Consider the following 19064-nt stretch of genomic DNA (forward strand, 5'->3'; position numbering starts at 1 on the left):
ACTATATTATTCTCCCCTTTTGATGGTACTTTTTTATGAAACTCCTTGACTCTAAATTACAGGATACTTTTATACAAAAGAAAATAACAATATGTTGACAGCAAAATGGCTCATCTCTACCATTACCAAAGTGCCATTTTTTTCATGACCCTCCCTTTATTTCAGGTACAGGTTTTTGACAAACCATTCCTGATTCCGTCAAAGTGCCATTAACAAATGTTTTATGTGTATCAGCTCTAACGTCACCTGATACGAGGAGTCTGTGGGTGGAGTTGTTTCCATCAACATCACCAGCTTGTCATGCACTGCCGACACGTGGGCCCTCGACTCTGTCTTGCCGTCCTCGCACAGTCCACTCACAGCAAGACCCACACCCAGCATACACCCTGATCTACAACAGACAGCACAAGACATTTTCAGATAGACCAGGAATCTTGTTTTCATTGTGCTCATAATTTGTGGATGTGTCCCCTTAAAGACAATTTTGTAAAAAAAAGGCATACTCAAAATTTTCTTTGCAAAGAGAATGTGTCTCCAATTTTGCCTTTTAAAGACGCTTCCACGCTATCTCTACAACTCCACTTACCCTGCATTTCAGTGATGCTTCCAAACGATGTTTGATTATCTCACCTGTTTTCCAAGTCCTGGGACAAACAACAGTTCTCCAACACATCCATGGTCTTCCATATTTCATTCATGCCCTGTGTCAAGTACAGCAAGCACAAATGTATGTTCAAGTCTTTCATGTGGGTAGTCATTATAATTCCAAAGAACATGATTATGCTTCTTTACGGTTAATAACTTTTACTCTTGTAACATTTGCAGAGCTACTTCTACGTCCTTCTTTAGTTGAATACAAACGCATATCTATGACTCCCAAATGATTCACCAGATGAATGGCCAAGAAGTAGCTGTTTAACATTGTTACAAGGAATCTATGTTCTTGTCCTTAAAGGAAGAGTCACATATTCAAATATTTATGTTATTTATACAGATTTGCATCTAATGTGCAATGAATGTAGATTCTTTGTGGGTAGCCATTTATAAGTAGGAAGAACCTGATTACACTTCTTTTATGGGATATAACTTTTACTCTTTGTAACATTTGCAGAGCTACTTCTAGCCCCTTCCTCAGGTGAATAAAAAAGTGTCTTTATGATTCCCAAATTATTCCCTTGAAGAATAGCTAAAACGTAGCTGTTAAACATTCTTACAAGGAATCCATGTTTTATCCTTAAAGGAAGAGTCACATGTTCAAATGTTTATGTTATTTACACAGATCAGCATCTAATGTGCAACATTGAATGTAGATTCTTTAAGATACTTTTCCCATGATTCTCATACTGGAGCCAAAGATCCAAAAGCAATCATTGTGCTGCTTAAGGTCATTGTACCTCCAATACTTTGACACAGAATTAAGTTATCTTAGCTCTAACATGGCTTTGTGGAATGGGGCCATAATCCTCATGAGATTGTTGTTTCAGCTGCAAGATCTACTATTATCTATATCACGACAGTGACAAACAGTTGTAGACACCAAACTGCTTAACACAAACATATGACCATTGAATCACCAGTTTTCTCACCTTGGCTCCACCGACATCAGAAATGTGTTCTTCAAACAATCTGCTCAAGAACATTCCCAGTCCCAGGCCATAGTGGAACTGAAGAACTGGTGATTCCTCACATGCTGGTTGCCCTGGTAATCTGTCTGTTGCCATGGAAATAACCTGGTAGATTCTATCTGAATCCCTAGTGATGAAGATAGGCACAAGCTGTGACAGGGCCACACAGGCAGAGGACCTGGCCAGAAGACTGGCAGGGAGCTTGTCACCAGCCGTTCTCTGCAAGTAACAATACATAGACAATGTTACTTTCCTTGTGCACTTGTTCCAAATGTGCCACACTCGACAGTCACCTTCAGAGTGTCTTGAGTCCAATCAAACACATTCACTGATCCGTACTAATTACATTTGTGTTCTCCGTGTAGTCTCACAACAGTTTAAGGACAAGACACTGTTCAAGGTTTCATAGTTTCATGCCACACAGCAATATCTCGGCTATATGAAGGCCACCTGTATCCTGTCTCTGCCTTACCATCCAGAGATTCATATAAGCACAGTTTTCTGAATCACTCAGTCTGAACACTAAACATTTGAAATGATAAGAAGTTATCAAAGACTACAATGTAGAAAATTGTTTGACTTCCTGGTAATCTACTTGGTAAAGTTGAAATAACCCATAATGATTCAAATTCCTGCATGTTTTTTTACACTTAAACCCCATTTTCTACAACAACATGACTGTAATAACACCCAAGCAAGACTAACTGCATGATAGAAAGAAGTTCTTCAGTAAGAGTATACTGGTTGTTTAACGAGCTCCTACAAGTCAAGTAAAGTGCAGTAGCTTCCATTGGACACTGGAGTGAGTGAGTGAGTTTAGTTTACGACGCACTCAGCAATATTCCAGCTATATGGCGGCGGTCTGTAAATAATTGAGTCTGGACCAGACAATCCAGTGATCAATAGCATGAGCATCGATCTGCGTAATTGGGAACTGATGACTTTTGTCAACCAAGTCAGCAAGCCTGACCACCCGATCCCGTATGTACGCTGGAATCCTTATATGGTTGTACTGTTCACCTGTAAACTGTTTCTCCGATTATTGGGGTGGTGTGGTAAACAACTGGTTAAGGCATTTACTCATCACACAAAGACCTGGGTACAATTCCCCACATGGGTACAATGAGGGAAACCCATTTCTGGTGTCCACCACCATGATATTTTTTTAATATTGCTACAAGCAGTGTAAAACCTTTTTATTCATTCTGATTATTTCTTAATACTATCTAAAACCAGTCATAGAAAAAAACACAATTTTTTATAAAAAAAGAGCACCTGCTGACAGAGGCCGAGTATCTTCCCTTTTGGCTTGAAGGAGACCTCCATCAAACACATGATGGTATCCATGGCAACTGTCAACCAATGAGAATGACTGAGGTGTTGACATGTGTCTTCAGCAGCTTTCAGTGACTCCTCGTCCAGACCAGTAGCATGTCGTGATGCAGCCACGGCCAGACCAGCCAGAGCAAGAACTGAGTTGCCTTGACCAGTGGGGTTGCCTCTGTGGAATCAGGGAGCAGTCATTAATGCAGTTTGTTCTATGAGAAGAAACTGAATGATATAATCACAATCCGGTACTTTCAATTACTCTTGTCAAACATTTTCCATGATAATTGACAATCCATTTAGCTTGGGCATAGAACAAAAAAATACAATGTGTAGCTCCCATTTTTTGTATTTTACTTTTCAGCTAATTGTTTTGTATGAAAACCGCATGCAGCTTATTTTGTAGCATTGATAATTTTTTTCAGTTGATTTTTTGTTTCAATTTCGATAGTTTTCTTGTTACTTTCATATTATTTTTATAACTTTGATAATTTTCTTGTTATTTCAAGTATATTGAAAACCACTCTAGCTTTCAAAAAGATTTTTTGCTGTTTTGAGTATTTGTAACAGTATTTTAAAACAACAACAAACTAGAAATTTTGAAAAAATCTTTAATATATTTTTCACAATGCCAAAATCAAAAGTATAAAGGATATTAAGCGTCCACTGACAGACACTCAGACAAGTGAAACAAGTCAAGTATCTTACATACCTGGATGCTGTCTTTATGAGGTCGGCAATAGCATCTCTAACCCTGGGACATACAGAACAGGCTGACAGTGATTATGAAATATCAGTGCTTATGAAATATTTGTTCAGGAAAATTTGTTTAAATCCATAGTAACTATGTATCTGCAAAGATATAACTCTCTAGAGATTTATATTATTCACGACCAATCCAATTTCAATTTTGACCAAAGAAAGAGGAATTACTGAATTGCAAGAGCTTGTGTTTATATATCAAATACATTTATCTCTTGTCAACAATATTTTAGTTTACTATAAAAGGAATGTCAGAAAAGGGTTCAAATCATTGACCACACAACCAAGACCTCATGCCAACCTTTTTTTGAGAAAACAGATCAAACTTACCAAAGCCATGCAGTGTCCTGGGCTAGCTTGGCATCACCGGGTTCAATGTCTCCTCTCTTTATTTCCAATTCTACATCAGCTTTCTTGGCCTGCAAGAATATTCATTGGAAGGGATTGGTGAAGGGATAACAAGAGTTATCTCCCATTGACCAATATCCTAAAGTACTGTCGGAAATAGAAAAAAATATGTTTTTTCGCATTTATATCTACAGTTTAAGTAGTTAACATGTGAAAGTATGAAATATCTGTTAAACAAAGTTTGGCCTAACTACAGTCTCAATGGTAGGGAGATAGAAAATGTAGAAAAAGGACTTTACTGAGGAGAGATTAGTGCAGAAATGAGCAATGCGGGGGTTTTCTAATTCCAAAGCGACTTATTTGGAACAGACCATGGCTTTATGCAAATTAGTGTGCGATAATATTGTGTTACAAAGGACACTTTTTAAATTCCCATTTTGAAATTAAACTTAGCTTCATTATAAATGATAGCTGACATACAAAATAATAACTTTAATACTGAAACTATAAAGGATGTAGCTACCACGGAGTCTCACTATCACTATAAAAGGAAACAGGTAAGAGGGGTCGTCACAAAAGCAAAACCAGGACGGGTGTCAAAGACGGTGGTTGGGGTCAGGCTGGGGGATAGAGATAAGATAATCCTTTAGGGGAATTAAACTGTGGAAGAAAACGGCATGTCATAACAATTACAAATAATATCCAGTCCTGTCTATCTTCAGGTGGTCATGCCACTTATATATTTTGAGACATTTAATACGAAGGCTGATTTAAGCTTTTCTATGGGTATGGGTATCATCCTCTTGTACATATCTCAACATAAACTTTATGAAAGAAAGGCACGTAAGATGTTAATCAATAGATGAGACACTTTCAACACACATGAAAAAGCATAAAATATCATTGAGATGACCCCTTGTGCCTGTAGGCAGCACATGCATTTCATGCCAGGTGAGTCGACGGTCCGTCATCATACCTGGCTGAGCGACCTATAGTCTGCCATCTATAGTCTGATCTATTGTTTTCAGCAGCTATTCCTATATTTTCTAAGTTTTGCCCGATTTTACGAGTAAACGTGCTTTTCTGGATATCCTATTACGCATTCCACTGAATGCCCAGTTAGGCCGATGTGGATTATTTCAACATATGCTATTTGCAATTGTGTCAATTTTAGGGATACAGAGTAACAGCCTAAAAACAGTTTTATTCTATTTCCGACAGGACTTTAGTAATGTGTTCAAAACTAAATTTCATTACTTGAAACAGAATATATGGGCCTTGATAATTACAGTTGAAATGAATCCTACTTATCTTATCTATGACAAATTTATATGTCTACAGTGAAAACCTAGCTGTCAGTCCATCAGGACTCAATGTTGTGGATGTTCGTTACTCAGAGTCACAGAGCTGTCAACCCCTAAAGATCGTTTGGAGTGAGACTGAAAAAAATAAGCCGGGGTCCAGCCGGGGTCATGTCGAGGGCGATGCCCTGGTGGGGGGTTTGTTGGGGGCGAAGCCCCTCGCCCCCGAAAATGAAGTTTAGTGATTTTCAGGAGCATTTGGAGCCTTCTGGTGGCATTATTTTGACACTCAAAGATGCATGCTAATAAATAATAATAAGCCGAATCATTCGCATAAACATCGTTTTAGTACTTCGTTCATTCAGGCGTTCTTTCAATGTTCAACTTTACGCAAAAACGAACGAAAATGCGTACTAATTTTGAAATTATTTTTGGCTACCAGATATGTGTGAGATTATTTGGAGGCGTGAGAGTGTGACATTTGTCAATAAAGCGTGAGACTCATGCCAAATGCGTGAGAGTTGACAGGTATGGAGTCACCAAGTTCATACAAATGGTCCTATTCACATTTACACCCTCTGGATGAACAATATTTTCATAAACCAGTATGCATCCACATATGGCTCCCAGTAGTACTTGCCTGTTGTGATTTCTGAGCTCAAAAAGTCTAGACAACCCATGATTTATGCAGTATACAACTGGAATTGGGATGAGTGAGTGAATATTGCTTAATCAGCAGGTTTTCAGGAATTTGCAATAAATATACTTTAAGACATTTGTGAGTCCCAACAAAACACTCATCCTCTCCTGTACTCTTTTTGGTGCCCCTTTCTCAATTCCACCGTAATTTATCAGTCAGTTAACAAAAATCATTATGTACTATAAAATATTCAAAACAAAATCAAAGGTTAATTCACTGTCCAATAACTAAAGGGCTACCTCCAACATGGCTGTGAAAAGTCTGTCCACAAATGACGTCCACGCTTGGGGCATCAGCATACAGCGGTGCCACTCCGACGGCTGCACCGGGCACCTGACGTATGAATGAATGACAATTTATTGGTATAGCGCCTAATATCCAGGTTGTTTCCTGCTCAGTGGTGCATACATACATGTTGACATGAGGAACACAAGATCTTTTTTGGACAGACCACTTTTTTTACTCTCTTGCAGATCTGCCTAAATGGTAAAAGAAGTAATTTGGTTCGTCTGGATTAAAAGTTTAAATTACAAAAAGTGACCTATTCAGTTTTGAAAGTCAAGACGCAACTAAATGATGACATGTTGCAGTACGAATACTGTTCTCAGGTAGTGTACAGTATTTCAAAAGAATGTTCACATTTAATTACATTGTTTCTACTAAGATTCAGAAGAAGTGCTCTAACAATAATTAGTTTTCAGGAAAGTAATACTTGTTAATGTAAGCAGTGGTGTGGAAGTTATTATATATATATTAGATTCTTTTAGAGTGAAGTGTAAACTTCTAGAACAGCAGAAAATAGTCCAGGAGAGCATGGAAAATTGTTGAAGGTATTGTAAATATATAAGGGGCAAGTGTACGCCTCTATCATCTCCCATTAAACAGCGATTGTGTGAAGAGCATTATCTTTATCCTGGATACACAGCCTGTGCTGTTCTGGAAGTTTAACACTGTTACATTACTGATTTTCTTGCTATTTTATTTCATAATTGTACTATCAAACAATTTTGTACTGCTACAATACTGTGTAATGCCTTTGTAATTACTTTGTTGTGATTTGTATTAATTTGTAAACAAAGATAATTTTATAATACAATGTTATCATTTATTGTATAACATTTTTTTATTTTTTCACACTGAATTCTTTCCCAAAAAGATTTCTGGGTGAACTTATCGTTTTGTGGAAATTGACATTGTAACAATAGGCAGGCACCTAATCGCCAGCTCACAAAGTCAGACACCTAACCCGCTCAGGTGGAAGTCGCGGTGGCTGAGCAGGTTAGGTGGCTGACTTTGTGAGCTGGCGATTAGGTGCCTGACTCTGAGGGTGTGGATCGAATCCTGGATGGGACTCAACCCAACAAAAGTACTTGAATCTGTACTTTACTAAGAAAGTGTAATCCCAAATATAACATATGTTACATCAACCCATTTATAAATAATCAAATTTGTTTGTTGTTTAACTCCCTACACAGCAATATCCAAACTATCTGAAGGCTGCCTGTAAAAAACTGAGTTTGGACCAGACAATCAAGTGATAATCCGATAATTATATCCCTGGTTTAAAAAAAATAAAACAGATGGATAATTGACAAAAAAACAACTAATGTTGCTACCATGAAGTAGTACATATATACACTGATTGTACCTCAGACAGGAGGGTGGTGAACATCTGCTGATAGTTTTTGCCATGTGAGACGATGTAATGACGCCTTGGTCTTCCATCTCGGCCAACTTCTACTGGTGGATCGTAGCAAAACAGCAGTCCAGCTGAAGGAAAAACCAACATTGACCGGAGGGCCTCAGACAGTGCTGAGTAGTGGACACCGGTGGTTACTGCTGCTAAGTGCTGCTACTGACATACTATACTTATATAGAGTCAGTGCACTAGGAAGTCAACAAATGCCAGTGTGTGTTGGAGTGTGTTGAGGAGTTGTGTTGAATTTTTTTTAGCTGTAGGTATTTTATTTTAATTATTTTTTTAGTATGTGGGTATTTAGGGGTAGGTGTATGGGTGGGTGAAAGTGTGTGTGAGTATATTCCCTTGTGGGGAAGGCATGTGGAAACATGCTGGTATTTAGGAGTGGTTGTGTGTGAGGCTATTTCCTTGTGGGGTACGGGTGTGGAATTGGGTATGGGTATTTAGGGGTGGTTATATGGGTGGTTGATGGTGTGTGTAAGGCTATTCTGCTGTGGGGTTGGGATGTAGAAAGGTATCTGAGGAGAACATGTACTTAAGTAGTGGTAAGGGTATTGTCTGATGGGAGTGTGTTTTGAGTACACATAAATATAATAATATATTAATTTATAATGTCACATTCAAAAACATTTAATGTCCATGGTCCTTGTCAAAACAATCTCATCTCAGTGTCCAATGAAAGATATTAAAACCTCATTCTGTCAAAAAAGGTGAAGGTCCGGGTTAGAATTGATCTTCAGTAACCCATGCTTGTCGTAAGAGGCGACTAACGGGATCAGGTGGTCAGACTCGCTGGCTTGGTTGACACATGTCATCGGTTCCCAGTTGCACAGATCAATGCTCATGCTGTTGATCACTGGATTGAGTGGTCCAGACTTCGATTATTTACAGACCGCCGCCATATAGATGAAATATTGCTGAGTGTGGCGTACAACTAAACTCACTCACTCACTCACTCACTCTTGTTCTCTCATTACCCTGACCTGCATTTGGTGAAGGTCATATGATGAAGTATATGTCCAAACATTCCCGTCACACCCTCACAACAAATGACCTGAAGTACTCTTGGTAATATAGACGTCTGCTCGTTAGACACTACTAATTCAGTCAGGAATATCAAATACATAAAGCTGTTATACATGGCACCCCCCCTCCGCCTGCCATGATGAGGTCATCTAGCCATGATGCACATATTTGATCATGACAGATCACTTATTATGAGCTTCACACAGTTTTTTCAGGGCATCTCAATTTGTAGAGGCCTACAGGTCTGTCATTTTGTACCAAATGAGTATGGGAGAAAAATTATTTCTGGGGTTAGACAAGAAAATTGTTGTCTCCATTCTGATGTCTACCATTAGCCATGAGTATATCTTTGCATCAAATGATGCTTTCATTATCCAGGACTGAAGAGGAGCACTTTTAAAAATAAGTCCATGTCTTTAGTTAAAGGGTGAGGAAGGCCAGAAGCTGCCTCAACATATGTGACTTTCTACATAGTAATAATAGAGCAATTTTCTGTCTGACATCGTAAAAACAAACCTGTCAATATACACTTTCTTGTTAGTAAAAACCTTTTGTAAGCAAACACTGTTTGTCAATGGACACCTTTTGTTAATAAATGCCTTTTTAGAGGGCAAACAACATTAATATCAGTAAATCCCTTTTTTATCAGTAAATATTTGTCATAAATGCCATTTTTATCAATAAACACCTTTTCTCAATAAACATGTTCTGGGATGCAATGATATATTAACAACCAGGCTATAATGATTCCCTGATGGTTTAGGGTGTGATAATACTTTGTGCAGTGACAGAATTATTCAATACAATTGTTGTATCGTTAGGCTACGTATTGACACGAAATGATCCACATACATAAAAGTAACATCTAAACAGCATGGAAAATAAATGTTTATAATAAATGTTTTTTTTATAAATTCTCTCATATCAACCTAATGGCCTGTAACAGAATTCCTGAGCAATGATTTTTGGTTTACACAAGTTTTCTCAGTAATATTTCTGTGGTACTTTTGACTATGGATGGTGTTTCTGGATGATGTTAATGCACTGCTTGATACATGTACTGTACTGTGCCAAATTGTATGGTCAGAAACATAATTTAATATTTCTCCAAACTAACATGCAAGTCCGGGGCGAAGTCCAGGCTGGTTAGTCTTCTCGTACTGAGACAAGATGAACCCTGGGATACCGCTGACTGCTTTCCCCTGATTGGCTGCAGCTCCTTGTCGCCGTAGCGATGAGTGGTAGATGCCTCTTGGAAGACTTTCTACCTCTTTGCCAACCATGGATGATAAAAATACTTCATAATCTGAAAATATATTAAATTCAAACTTTAAAACATATGATGCTCCTGAAAATGAAACAACTGGAGTGAGAGGTCAAAAGAAGGACGGAGAGACGGGGAAGGAGGTCAGGAGGAAGGGGGAAGAAGGGAGGAATGGGAGGAAGAAAATGAGAGTGAGTAGGCGAGTGAGTTTAGTCTTATGCTGCTTTTAGCAATATTCCAGCAATAACACAGCGGGAACACCAGAAATGGACTTCACACATTGTACCCATGTGGGGAATCGAACCAGGGTTTTCAGAGTGACGAGCGAACACTTTAACCACTAAGCTACCCAATCACCCTGAAGGGAATGAGAAAGGGAGGTTAAATTACACTTATCAGTGAAGGAGAAAGTAAGTTTGGTTATGGTCAGTGTTTCATGTTGATCAAGTCTGGTGTAGGAGGAAATCAAGAAGTGAAGCAGGTCATTGATGTTTACCAGTTTGGCAGGCTACAGGCTACAAACATAAACAGATCTCGAAAATGCAATTAATACAAATTCAGGGGGAGGACACGATGAAATTAACATTATCACCAAACCTTCCAGATTTGTGATGAAAACTGAAAGTGTGAATGTTGGTATACCTTCGAGAACCTGTGCATGGAGGGTCTTGAGCAGACGTGTGTAGCAGACGCCAGGTATGAATGTAAGGATCTGGTCGATGGTCAAGTCAGGGTCATCTTGCTGTGCTGCTATCTGGGCTGCTTGCTCACGGAGGTCTTCCGTTACCTGTAACAAGGGGCATGGATGTAATCACACTTTGGATTCAAGTTCAATAGTAAGTGACAAGGTCATGCTTGTGGCTGTCGTATGGTAACAGTGGGTGGGTGGGTGGGTGGGTGGGTGGGTGGGTGGGTGGGTGGGTGGGTGGGGTGGGGTGAGTGAGTGGAGTGAGTGAGTGAGTGAGTGAGTGAGTGGAGGAGTGAGTGAGTGAGTGAGTGGTGAGGTGAGTGAGTGAGTGAGTGAGTGAGTGAGTGAGTGAGTGAGAGTGAGGAGGAGTGAGTGAGTGAGTGAGTGAGTGAGTGAGTGGAGGTGAGTGAGTGAGTGAGTGAGGAGTGAGTGGTGAGTGAGTGAGTGAGGTGGAGTGAGTGAGTGAGTGAGTGAGTGAGTGAGTGAGTGAGTGAGGTGAGTGAGTGGTGGAGGTGAGTGAGTGAGTGAGTGAGTGAGTGAGTGAGTGAGTGAGTGAGTGAGTGGTGAGTGAGTGAGTGAGAGTGAGTGAGTGAGAGTGAGTGAGTGAGTGATGAGTGCCCGCCGATTACACAATAAAGGGCCAACTGTAACATGAACTCAAAAGCACAAGTGGGTTTGGTTCGATTCCCCACATGGGCACAATGTGTTAAGCCCATTTCTGGTGTGAGTGCCGTGATATTGCTGGAATATTGCTAAAAGCGGCGTAAAACTAAACTCAGACAGTCAGTCAAAAGCACAATGTTATTTTCATCAACACCACCAAAGACATGGATTGCACAAACTGAAAGCACTAGGTGTACATCCTCAGACCAACAATCTCAGGAAAAACTTCCTCCCCTGAACTGTAATTACACAACTGCCTGAATATGTTTTCATGTCCATTATCAACTCAGCAGTGGAAATGGAGAGTATTTTTTACCAGTGCATGATGGGGTGTTATTTCTTTAGCTGGTATTTGAAATGACGATCTGTAATTGGTGTGACTGGCGTGGAAAGTGAGTAGGCTTTAAACAGGGTTATTTGGTGTATTCCACAAAATCAAACATCAGTGTACCGTGAAACAAATGTCATCGTGATGTAGCAACGTTGTAGTGCTATTAATCTTATTTGACAATAACAGCTGAAGCCAGGTTTCAGAGAACAGCAGTGTCCAGATGACTGGTGCTTGTGGCTGTCTGGTGATTACAGTGAGTGTGTACATGGGTCAGTGAGTGAGTTAACAGATACAAGGTGCAAACAAGAAACAATTTAATTTTACAAATCTCTTTCGTATAAATTTTCCTGTCCAAATATGATGTGTACCTGTTTTGGTTTGACTGACTTTATCAGGTAAATACATCAAGCACATATGGGTGAGCTACCACATAACTCTTGTGAGTGAGTGAGTGAGTGAGTTTGTGAGTGAGTTTGTGAGTGAGTGAGTGAGTACCTGAGTGAGTACCTGACTGAGTGAGTACCTGAGTGAGTACCTGAGTGAGTGAGTACGTGAGTGAGTGAGTACCTGAGTGAGTGAGAACCTGAGTGAGTACCTGAGTGAGTGAGTGAGTACCTGAGTGAGGTGAGTGAGTACCTGAGTGAGTGAGTGAGTACCTGAGTGAGTACCTGACTGAGTGAGTACCTGAGTGAGTGAGTGAGTGAGTACCTGAGTGAGTGAGTGAGTACCTGAGTGAGTGAGTACCTGAGTGAGTGAGTACCTGAGTAAGTGAGTGAGTCAGTGAGTGAGTACCAGAGTGAGTGAGAGAGTGAGTGAGTGAGTACCTGAGTGAATGAGTACCTGAGTGAGTACCTGATTGAGTGAGTGAGTACCTGAGTGAATGAGTACCTGAGTGAGTGATTACTGAGTGAGTACGTGAGTGAGTGAGTACCTGAGTGAGTGAGTACCTGAGTGAGTACATGAGTAAGTACCTGAGTGAGTACCTGAGTGAGTGAGTGAGTACCTGAGTGAATGAGTACCTGAGTGAGTCATTAAGAGAGTGTGAACCTAGAACCATGGATATCATTAAAATCTTTTCCATGTCAGCTTCGCCTCATGGTTGCATGCTTACTTGTTGTTAAATGCTTCACTTCATGAAAAATGGTCTGTTAATAATAGGGCTGCACAACATAACCGGTTTACCGGTATATACCGGTTCAGACATGAAAATGATATGCATTGTGATACGTTGATCGAAAACTGGTATTTTGACATGAATTCGGAAACTTGGTAACACTCGAAAATCTTCGGATATTTCCGTTTTTTTACACTGGAAGCCATGCGTTTGTTGTAAAATGGTGACCCCCAACAATGAACAATTTATTGTGGTGCCAAATACTAGGGCAAAGTCATTGGTAAGGCAGCATTTTGGGTTGAAAAAGTTCACGGTAGATGGAACTATTGGTAAGAGTAACGCGGTATGTAAAATATGCAATGGTAAAGTAGTTTTTATTAAAGCTTAATCAGGCATAGTGATTTTGTTGTGTTTTTGCTTTATAAATCAAGCATTAACGTCCTGCAATATATTGCAATACATATCGCAATACATGTTTTCGCATCGCAATATATCGCAATATGAAAATTCTTTGCAATACCGACCCCTAGTAAATAACCTGACAGAATAGAACAATATGGAAAAGAAAAGAACTTTTCACTCAGACCGATATACTGGGCATGTGAGGTACAAATACACACAGCCAAAACACACAATCTGTTAATGAAAAACAAGTAATTTTTATGTGAGCAATAATCCATGCTGTTGTAGTACAAGGACATACAATCAACCAAGTAATCGAGCCATCACCTTTAGTCACCTCTAAATAACACCAAAAGTGGCAACAATTCTAACCCAGCATCCCTACGATCATAATTGACTGATGTGATGCGTAGCCTTGAGTTTCTTCTGTAACAGGGGCCGTGGGGTAGCCTAGTGGTTAAAGCGTTGACTCGTCACGCCGAAGACCCGGGTTTGAATCCCCACATGGGTACAATGTGTGAAGCCCATTTCTGGTGTCCCCGCCGTGATGTTGCTGGAATATTGCTAAAAGCGGCGTAAAACCAAACTCAGTCAGTCAGTCAGTCTTATGTAACAATAGTGACTGATAAAATCTTATTTGTAACACAGAACTACAGATTATCAGAGATGCTCACCTGGGCAGGCAGGAAGCTGACAAGGAACTGGTCCGGGGAGAACGCGGACAGTGCTCGGAGTGCTGCTCCCTGGATGGTGGTGTTGTCACTGTGACAGTATAACCACAGGTTCCGCACAACCTCCACCTGAAAGCTCTGGGCAAAAGACAAATATGATCCTACATTATGAGTTAAAACAGTTGGGGGGAGTTGCACTTAAAGTTGTAATCCTGTACAATACAAAAAGTTTAGCTAAAACTGAGAGTTGGAAGTTGTGTACTGGTACTTTCAGCTTGGAAATCCTGTACAATACACCCAGTATTCAACATGTAACCATTTCTGGGGAAGTTCTCATTTCATTATGTCTTTTCAAGTTTGTTATCAGACCCGTTTGTGTGGGATTTTCTTTTTTTCAAAACTGATTAGACCATGAGATGAGATTTCATTCTGTGTTTGTAAGAATTATTTTGTTCCCACAGGTTGTACATGGTTTGTCCACACATCTCATCCAGCTGTTGTACCTCAAACTCAGGAGTCTTCTCTGCCAGTGAAGCCACGAGAGAAAACAGGTCACAGATCTTCTCCACGACGGGCGGCCTGGAATGAATGAATGAGTGAATGTTGCCTGATCAATAACACAATGGTCACATGTCAGAAGCCAGAAATATGTGAGTGCTCATGTTGGCCAGGAATGAGTGAGTGAGTGAGCAAAGGTTAGATGCTGTGGTCAATATTAGCGTGAGTGAGTTTAGTTTTACGCTGCACTCATCAATATTACAGCGATATGGCAGCGGTCTGTAAATAATCGAGTCTGGACCAGACAATCCAGTGATCAACAGCATGAGCATCGATCTACGCAATTAGGAACCAATGACATGTGACAACCAAGTCAGCGAGTCTGACCACCCAATCCCTTTAGTCGCCTCTTACGACAAGCATGGGTTACTGAAAATCAATTCTAACCCAGACCTTCACGGGTATCCTAGTGCACTGACTCTATATAAGTATAGTATGTCAACAGCAGCACTTAGCAGCAGTAACCACCGGTGTCCACTACTCAGCTCTGTCTGATGCCCTCCGGTCAATGGTCTTTTTTCCCCTTCTAACGCGGACCTTCACGGGTAGGTCAATATTAGAGCTACAAATCATGCTAGTGTCCCTTAAATATCTCCTGCACCAGGTGAAACCAGTGGATGATAGTATGAACAACAGCTCATCAGGGTACACAATGAGCCAGGTAACACTGTGTAACCATCGGACCCTGCTAATAGTCACCTGTAATGACAAGCAATGTGAACAGTGCATAGATTTTGCCCTATCAGATAGAAACTGGGGGACAGAACACTTTGCATAATTGCTCTTGTTCAAAACTTTTCCTGATATAATATCTTAAAATTAATAGAATACTCTTGTTTGATGGCACTTTACTCTGTCAAGTCCTACATATGAAGACATTTAACCGTTAAGCCACACAGACACACACTCTCCCACAAGGGATTTGCTTCAGTTCTCAAATTGCTATCATAATGTGGATCCATTTTCATGTCAATCTTTTATGCCTTTCTAAAGAATTGTTTTAGAGATAACCCAAAATGTATACGTATTTTAAACCTGACCATGTCAATTTTACTTTTCTACAAGAAAACAAGCCATCAGTATTCATTTCAATATTGTCAGCTTCAGTTGTCAGTAAATGTCAAATTTGAAAAAGCAAAATCATTGCAAGCATGCCAAGGAAGAAAATAAATTGTACACAAATCTTTGGCACTTTCCAATTTTTATATGTCTGACAGATGCAAATTAATACTGACTCACATGTTTCATGGATAGGAATAAAGCAAATGTAATATCTTTCTTTTATTTAGTGATTGTTTCGTCACAAGCAGCTATTTGCTCCCATAGCTCTTGCTGAATGTTTGTTAGGGACATAGAGTAATGTGTGAGACAACAGAGTTTGATTGTTGTTCAACCCAGCACTCAGCAATATTTCAATTATATGACAGTAGATGCTGCAATCCTGGGTCAACATACATGCACACCTACCTACAATCCTGGGTCAACATACAGCAGGTGCACCTACCTGCAATCCTGGGTCAACATACAGGTGCACCCACCTACAATCCTGGGTCAACATACAGGTCAACATACAGGTGACACACCTACCTGCAATCCTGGGTCAACATACAGGTGACACACTGGGTCAACATACAGGTGCATCACATACCTGCAATGGGTCAACATACAGGTGACACACTTACCTGCAATCCTGGGTCAACATACAGGTGACACACTTACCTGCAATCCTGGGTCAACTTGTCTGCGAGGACGGACCAGGCAGATCGGATGTTGATTACCTGTATTTAAGATATAATACTTCCTTCAGTTACTTAAATCACTCAGTGCATGAAGGTGGAAATGCCTGACTCAACAATAAATGTCAATAGAAAAAATATATATAGAGGGTAGTCCATAGTCCAGATAGTTAATGCAGCATTGTATCATGTCCTAAAATGTCATCCTGTTGTTGTCCTATAACTGCGGTATACATCAGGTTGTTGTGGCAGGACTTCTGCCATGTTTGGTGGCGTACTGAGCAATATACCAGCAATATGATGGCGGGTTGAGAATAATCAATCTGTTATAAACCGGATTCTAAAGCAACATCCAAGCATGAATTATTTTGACAAATTGCTTGCATTTATCTTGCATGTTTTATGCTATGTCCAAACCCTATTTTACCAAAATCTATTAACTTGGGAACATAGGAGTCAAAGCGCTACAAAATCTTGTGGAACATGTTACTGGGAACCCCGAAACAAGTATTCAGGAGATGAATAGGAAGTCATTAATGAGCCCTGCCACTGGAAACATTATATGCATCAACTATGCAATAAATCTTATATGGCCTGTGTTATCGGTGATCGGAAAGAAAGTCACAGGCAAAAAAGTAACGTATAAAAAGTCACAATTTGGCTATGAAAAAAAAGTCAGGACAAAAAGTCACAATAACTGTTTATTATCTGTGTAATATGTGTGACCCCCGTCCACTGATCCGTGGCCTCTCCCACTCTTGGTTTCATGCTCCATTTACCTCATTAATTATGTTATCATGTCAAAAACAGTAGCTGAGACAATTGAGACATCTTACAACCCACGAGTTTATCATATTACCAGTATATATACATTATTGCATTGTGACTTTTTTATCTGTGACTTTTTATCCATAACTTTTTATCCATGACTTTTTAGCCATGACTTTTTAGCCGTGACTTTTTATCCATGACTTTTTAGCCGTGACTTTTTCCTGTGACCTTCTTCCCTACATTCATGTTCTACAGATACTGAAATTCAAGGACTGCATCGCAAACACGGGACTGCTTGTTATGACAACCATTAGTGTATGTCAAGTGTTCAGCCCAGAGCTATGACTGCTTGCTACAATGCTGCTGGACTGTACAGACCTCTGCTTCACAGAGACTAGCCAGACCCTCCAGGACCAGAGCACAAGCAGCACTGCCCTCCTCCCCACTGTGACTGTTCAGGATGTCCGAGATGGGAGACAGGAGGTCCGACCCATGCTGTCCAGGTCTGAAACAGGGAAGGAAGATCTCAATCTGATAGGTGGAAGGAGGATATTTTCTAAAAGTATGGTTATACAGTAGAATACTTTTATAATGAACACAGATATAACGAACTGACGGCTATAACGAACGGTTTTAAAAGTCCAGAATAAACCTTATATTATCATATAAAAAAGTGAATAGCGAACTACGGGTATAACGAACTAATTTCAGTGGTCCCTTGGAGTTCGTTATAAAGGTATTTTACTGTATTTTTATTTGGGTATCACATCTACCCGACTAGCAATACTTCCAAAATAAAACCATGTTGTTTTCTGATTTAAAGATATGGAAAATCTTTTTGTATGTTTTCTTACATCCCATTTGTTTCAGATAGCGATAAATAATGACAGCAACCATTGGTGGTGTGTAACTTTAGACCGCCTTGTGCCTCTATGGACTATTGCCATGTTCCAACTTACCTCATCTGACATATGTCCCGAATGGCTGCAGCTTTGGCCAGGGTGACCTCATCAATGCCGCCTGGACCCATCCGTCCTGGGGATTCTTCTGTGAGCAGGGCAAGGAGCTGGGGGAAGGTGCGGTCTTGAAGTTTCCACAGAGACGTCATCAGTCTGATGGAGATGGCTCGAAGTCTGGGAGAGTTGGACATCAGTTGGATTGTCTTCAGGATGGGTGCAATGCAGAACTGGAAGATGAAAGAGTATCAATATTAAATTACATTTGTGACATCATTGCATAGTCTGCTCGCTCCATTTTTTTTGAGGAATGGAGTGATGTGTACCAGTTTCAAATGTAAGACTTTGACATTTTGACATTTAATTTTGATAACAGAAATATTACCAATACTTTGAATATAACTTAAGAAGGAAAATAATCTTGTAACACTTGAGGACGAGGACATTACCCTCTACAAACTGCATGGAAGATGCCTTTGGAGTAACAATGATGTACAGTCAGTTAATTTTACTGATAGTTAAAACAGAAACACTGAGGATTGTCATCAAAACCAACTTTCAGTGTTGTCACTGAGGACCTTGTCGATGGTCAACATTGTTTGTCCAGTCAGGGTACAGCTCCCTACCTTGTGTGTGGCCAGTTGGGGAATGGCCTCCATAATGGCCAGCTTCATCTCCGGGTCGGCCTCCCGTCCCAGCCGGTACAGCAGCAGGGGAAGTAAGCCTGGAGCCTGCAGCATCACAATGAATGGAGGTTGATTCGACGGAATGACAACAGTCAATCTTCCTCAGGGTTTACAACGTTTATTGGCTCATGTTCATATATTTGATGTCAAGAGACACTTGAGATTCATGCAGAACTAGTAGAGGTTAATGTTCTCTTGAAAAGCTTGCATAAAAATACCTTTGTTTTGGGGATGTAGAATCAAGAAATCTAAAAACACTATGATTATGAAAGTGAGTATATGGTTACATGGATGCCATGTTGGAAACTCAAAGAGTTATCCCCCTTTGCCCAAGGGTACACATTAGCAATCTGGAGTTGTTTTCCTTAGGCCATCACATAACCTGGGCATATGACTATGCCATTCAATATACATGAATTAAGTGAGTCTGTGAATGC

At 40.1% G+C, this 19064-nt stretch overlaps 1 protein-coding gene across 1 annotated transcript in view; it reads right to left on the bottom strand.

Annotated features, from left to right (window-relative positions):
* The window catches only part of LOC124255454 (focadhesin-like), a 531258-nt gene that overhangs the window by 9696 nt on the left and 502498 nt on the right, over positions 1 to 19064 (bottom strand). Inside the window, exons 12-27 of the mRNA XM_046689369.1 lie at positions 18568 to 18672; positions 17945 to 18171; positions 17364 to 17490; positions 16198 to 16256; positions 14424 to 14499; positions 13924 to 14058; positions 10694 to 10838; positions 9905 to 10093; positions 7700 to 7832; positions 6302 to 6395; positions 4044 to 4132; positions 3664 to 3705; positions 2901 to 3126; positions 1587 to 1844; positions 631 to 701; positions 247 to 391 (exon numbers count right to left, since the gene is read on the bottom strand). Coding sequence (XP_046545325.1) covers positions 247 to 391; positions 631 to 701; positions 1587 to 1844; positions 2901 to 3126; positions 3664 to 3705; positions 4044 to 4132; positions 6302 to 6395; positions 7700 to 7832; positions 9905 to 10093; positions 10694 to 10838; positions 13924 to 14058; positions 14424 to 14499; positions 16198 to 16256; positions 17364 to 17490; positions 17945 to 18171; positions 18568 to 18672 — 2121 coding nt within the window. The remainder of the gene's footprint in view (positions 1 to 246; positions 392 to 630; positions 702 to 1586; positions 1845 to 2900; positions 3127 to 3663; positions 3706 to 4043; positions 4133 to 6301; positions 6396 to 7699; positions 7833 to 9904; positions 10094 to 10693; positions 10839 to 13923; positions 14059 to 14423; positions 14500 to 16197; positions 16257 to 17363; positions 17491 to 17944; positions 18172 to 18567; positions 18673 to 19064) is intronic.

The sequence above is a fragment of the Haliotis rubra genome, unplaced genomic scaffold (assembly GCF_003918875.1).
Source record: "Haliotis rubra isolate DU_JTF1 unplaced genomic scaffold, ASM391887v1 Scf60, whole genome shotgun sequence".
In the NCBI taxonomy this organism is placed as follows: Eukaryota; Metazoa; Mollusca; class Gastropoda; order Lepetellida; family Haliotidae; genus Haliotis; species Haliotis rubra.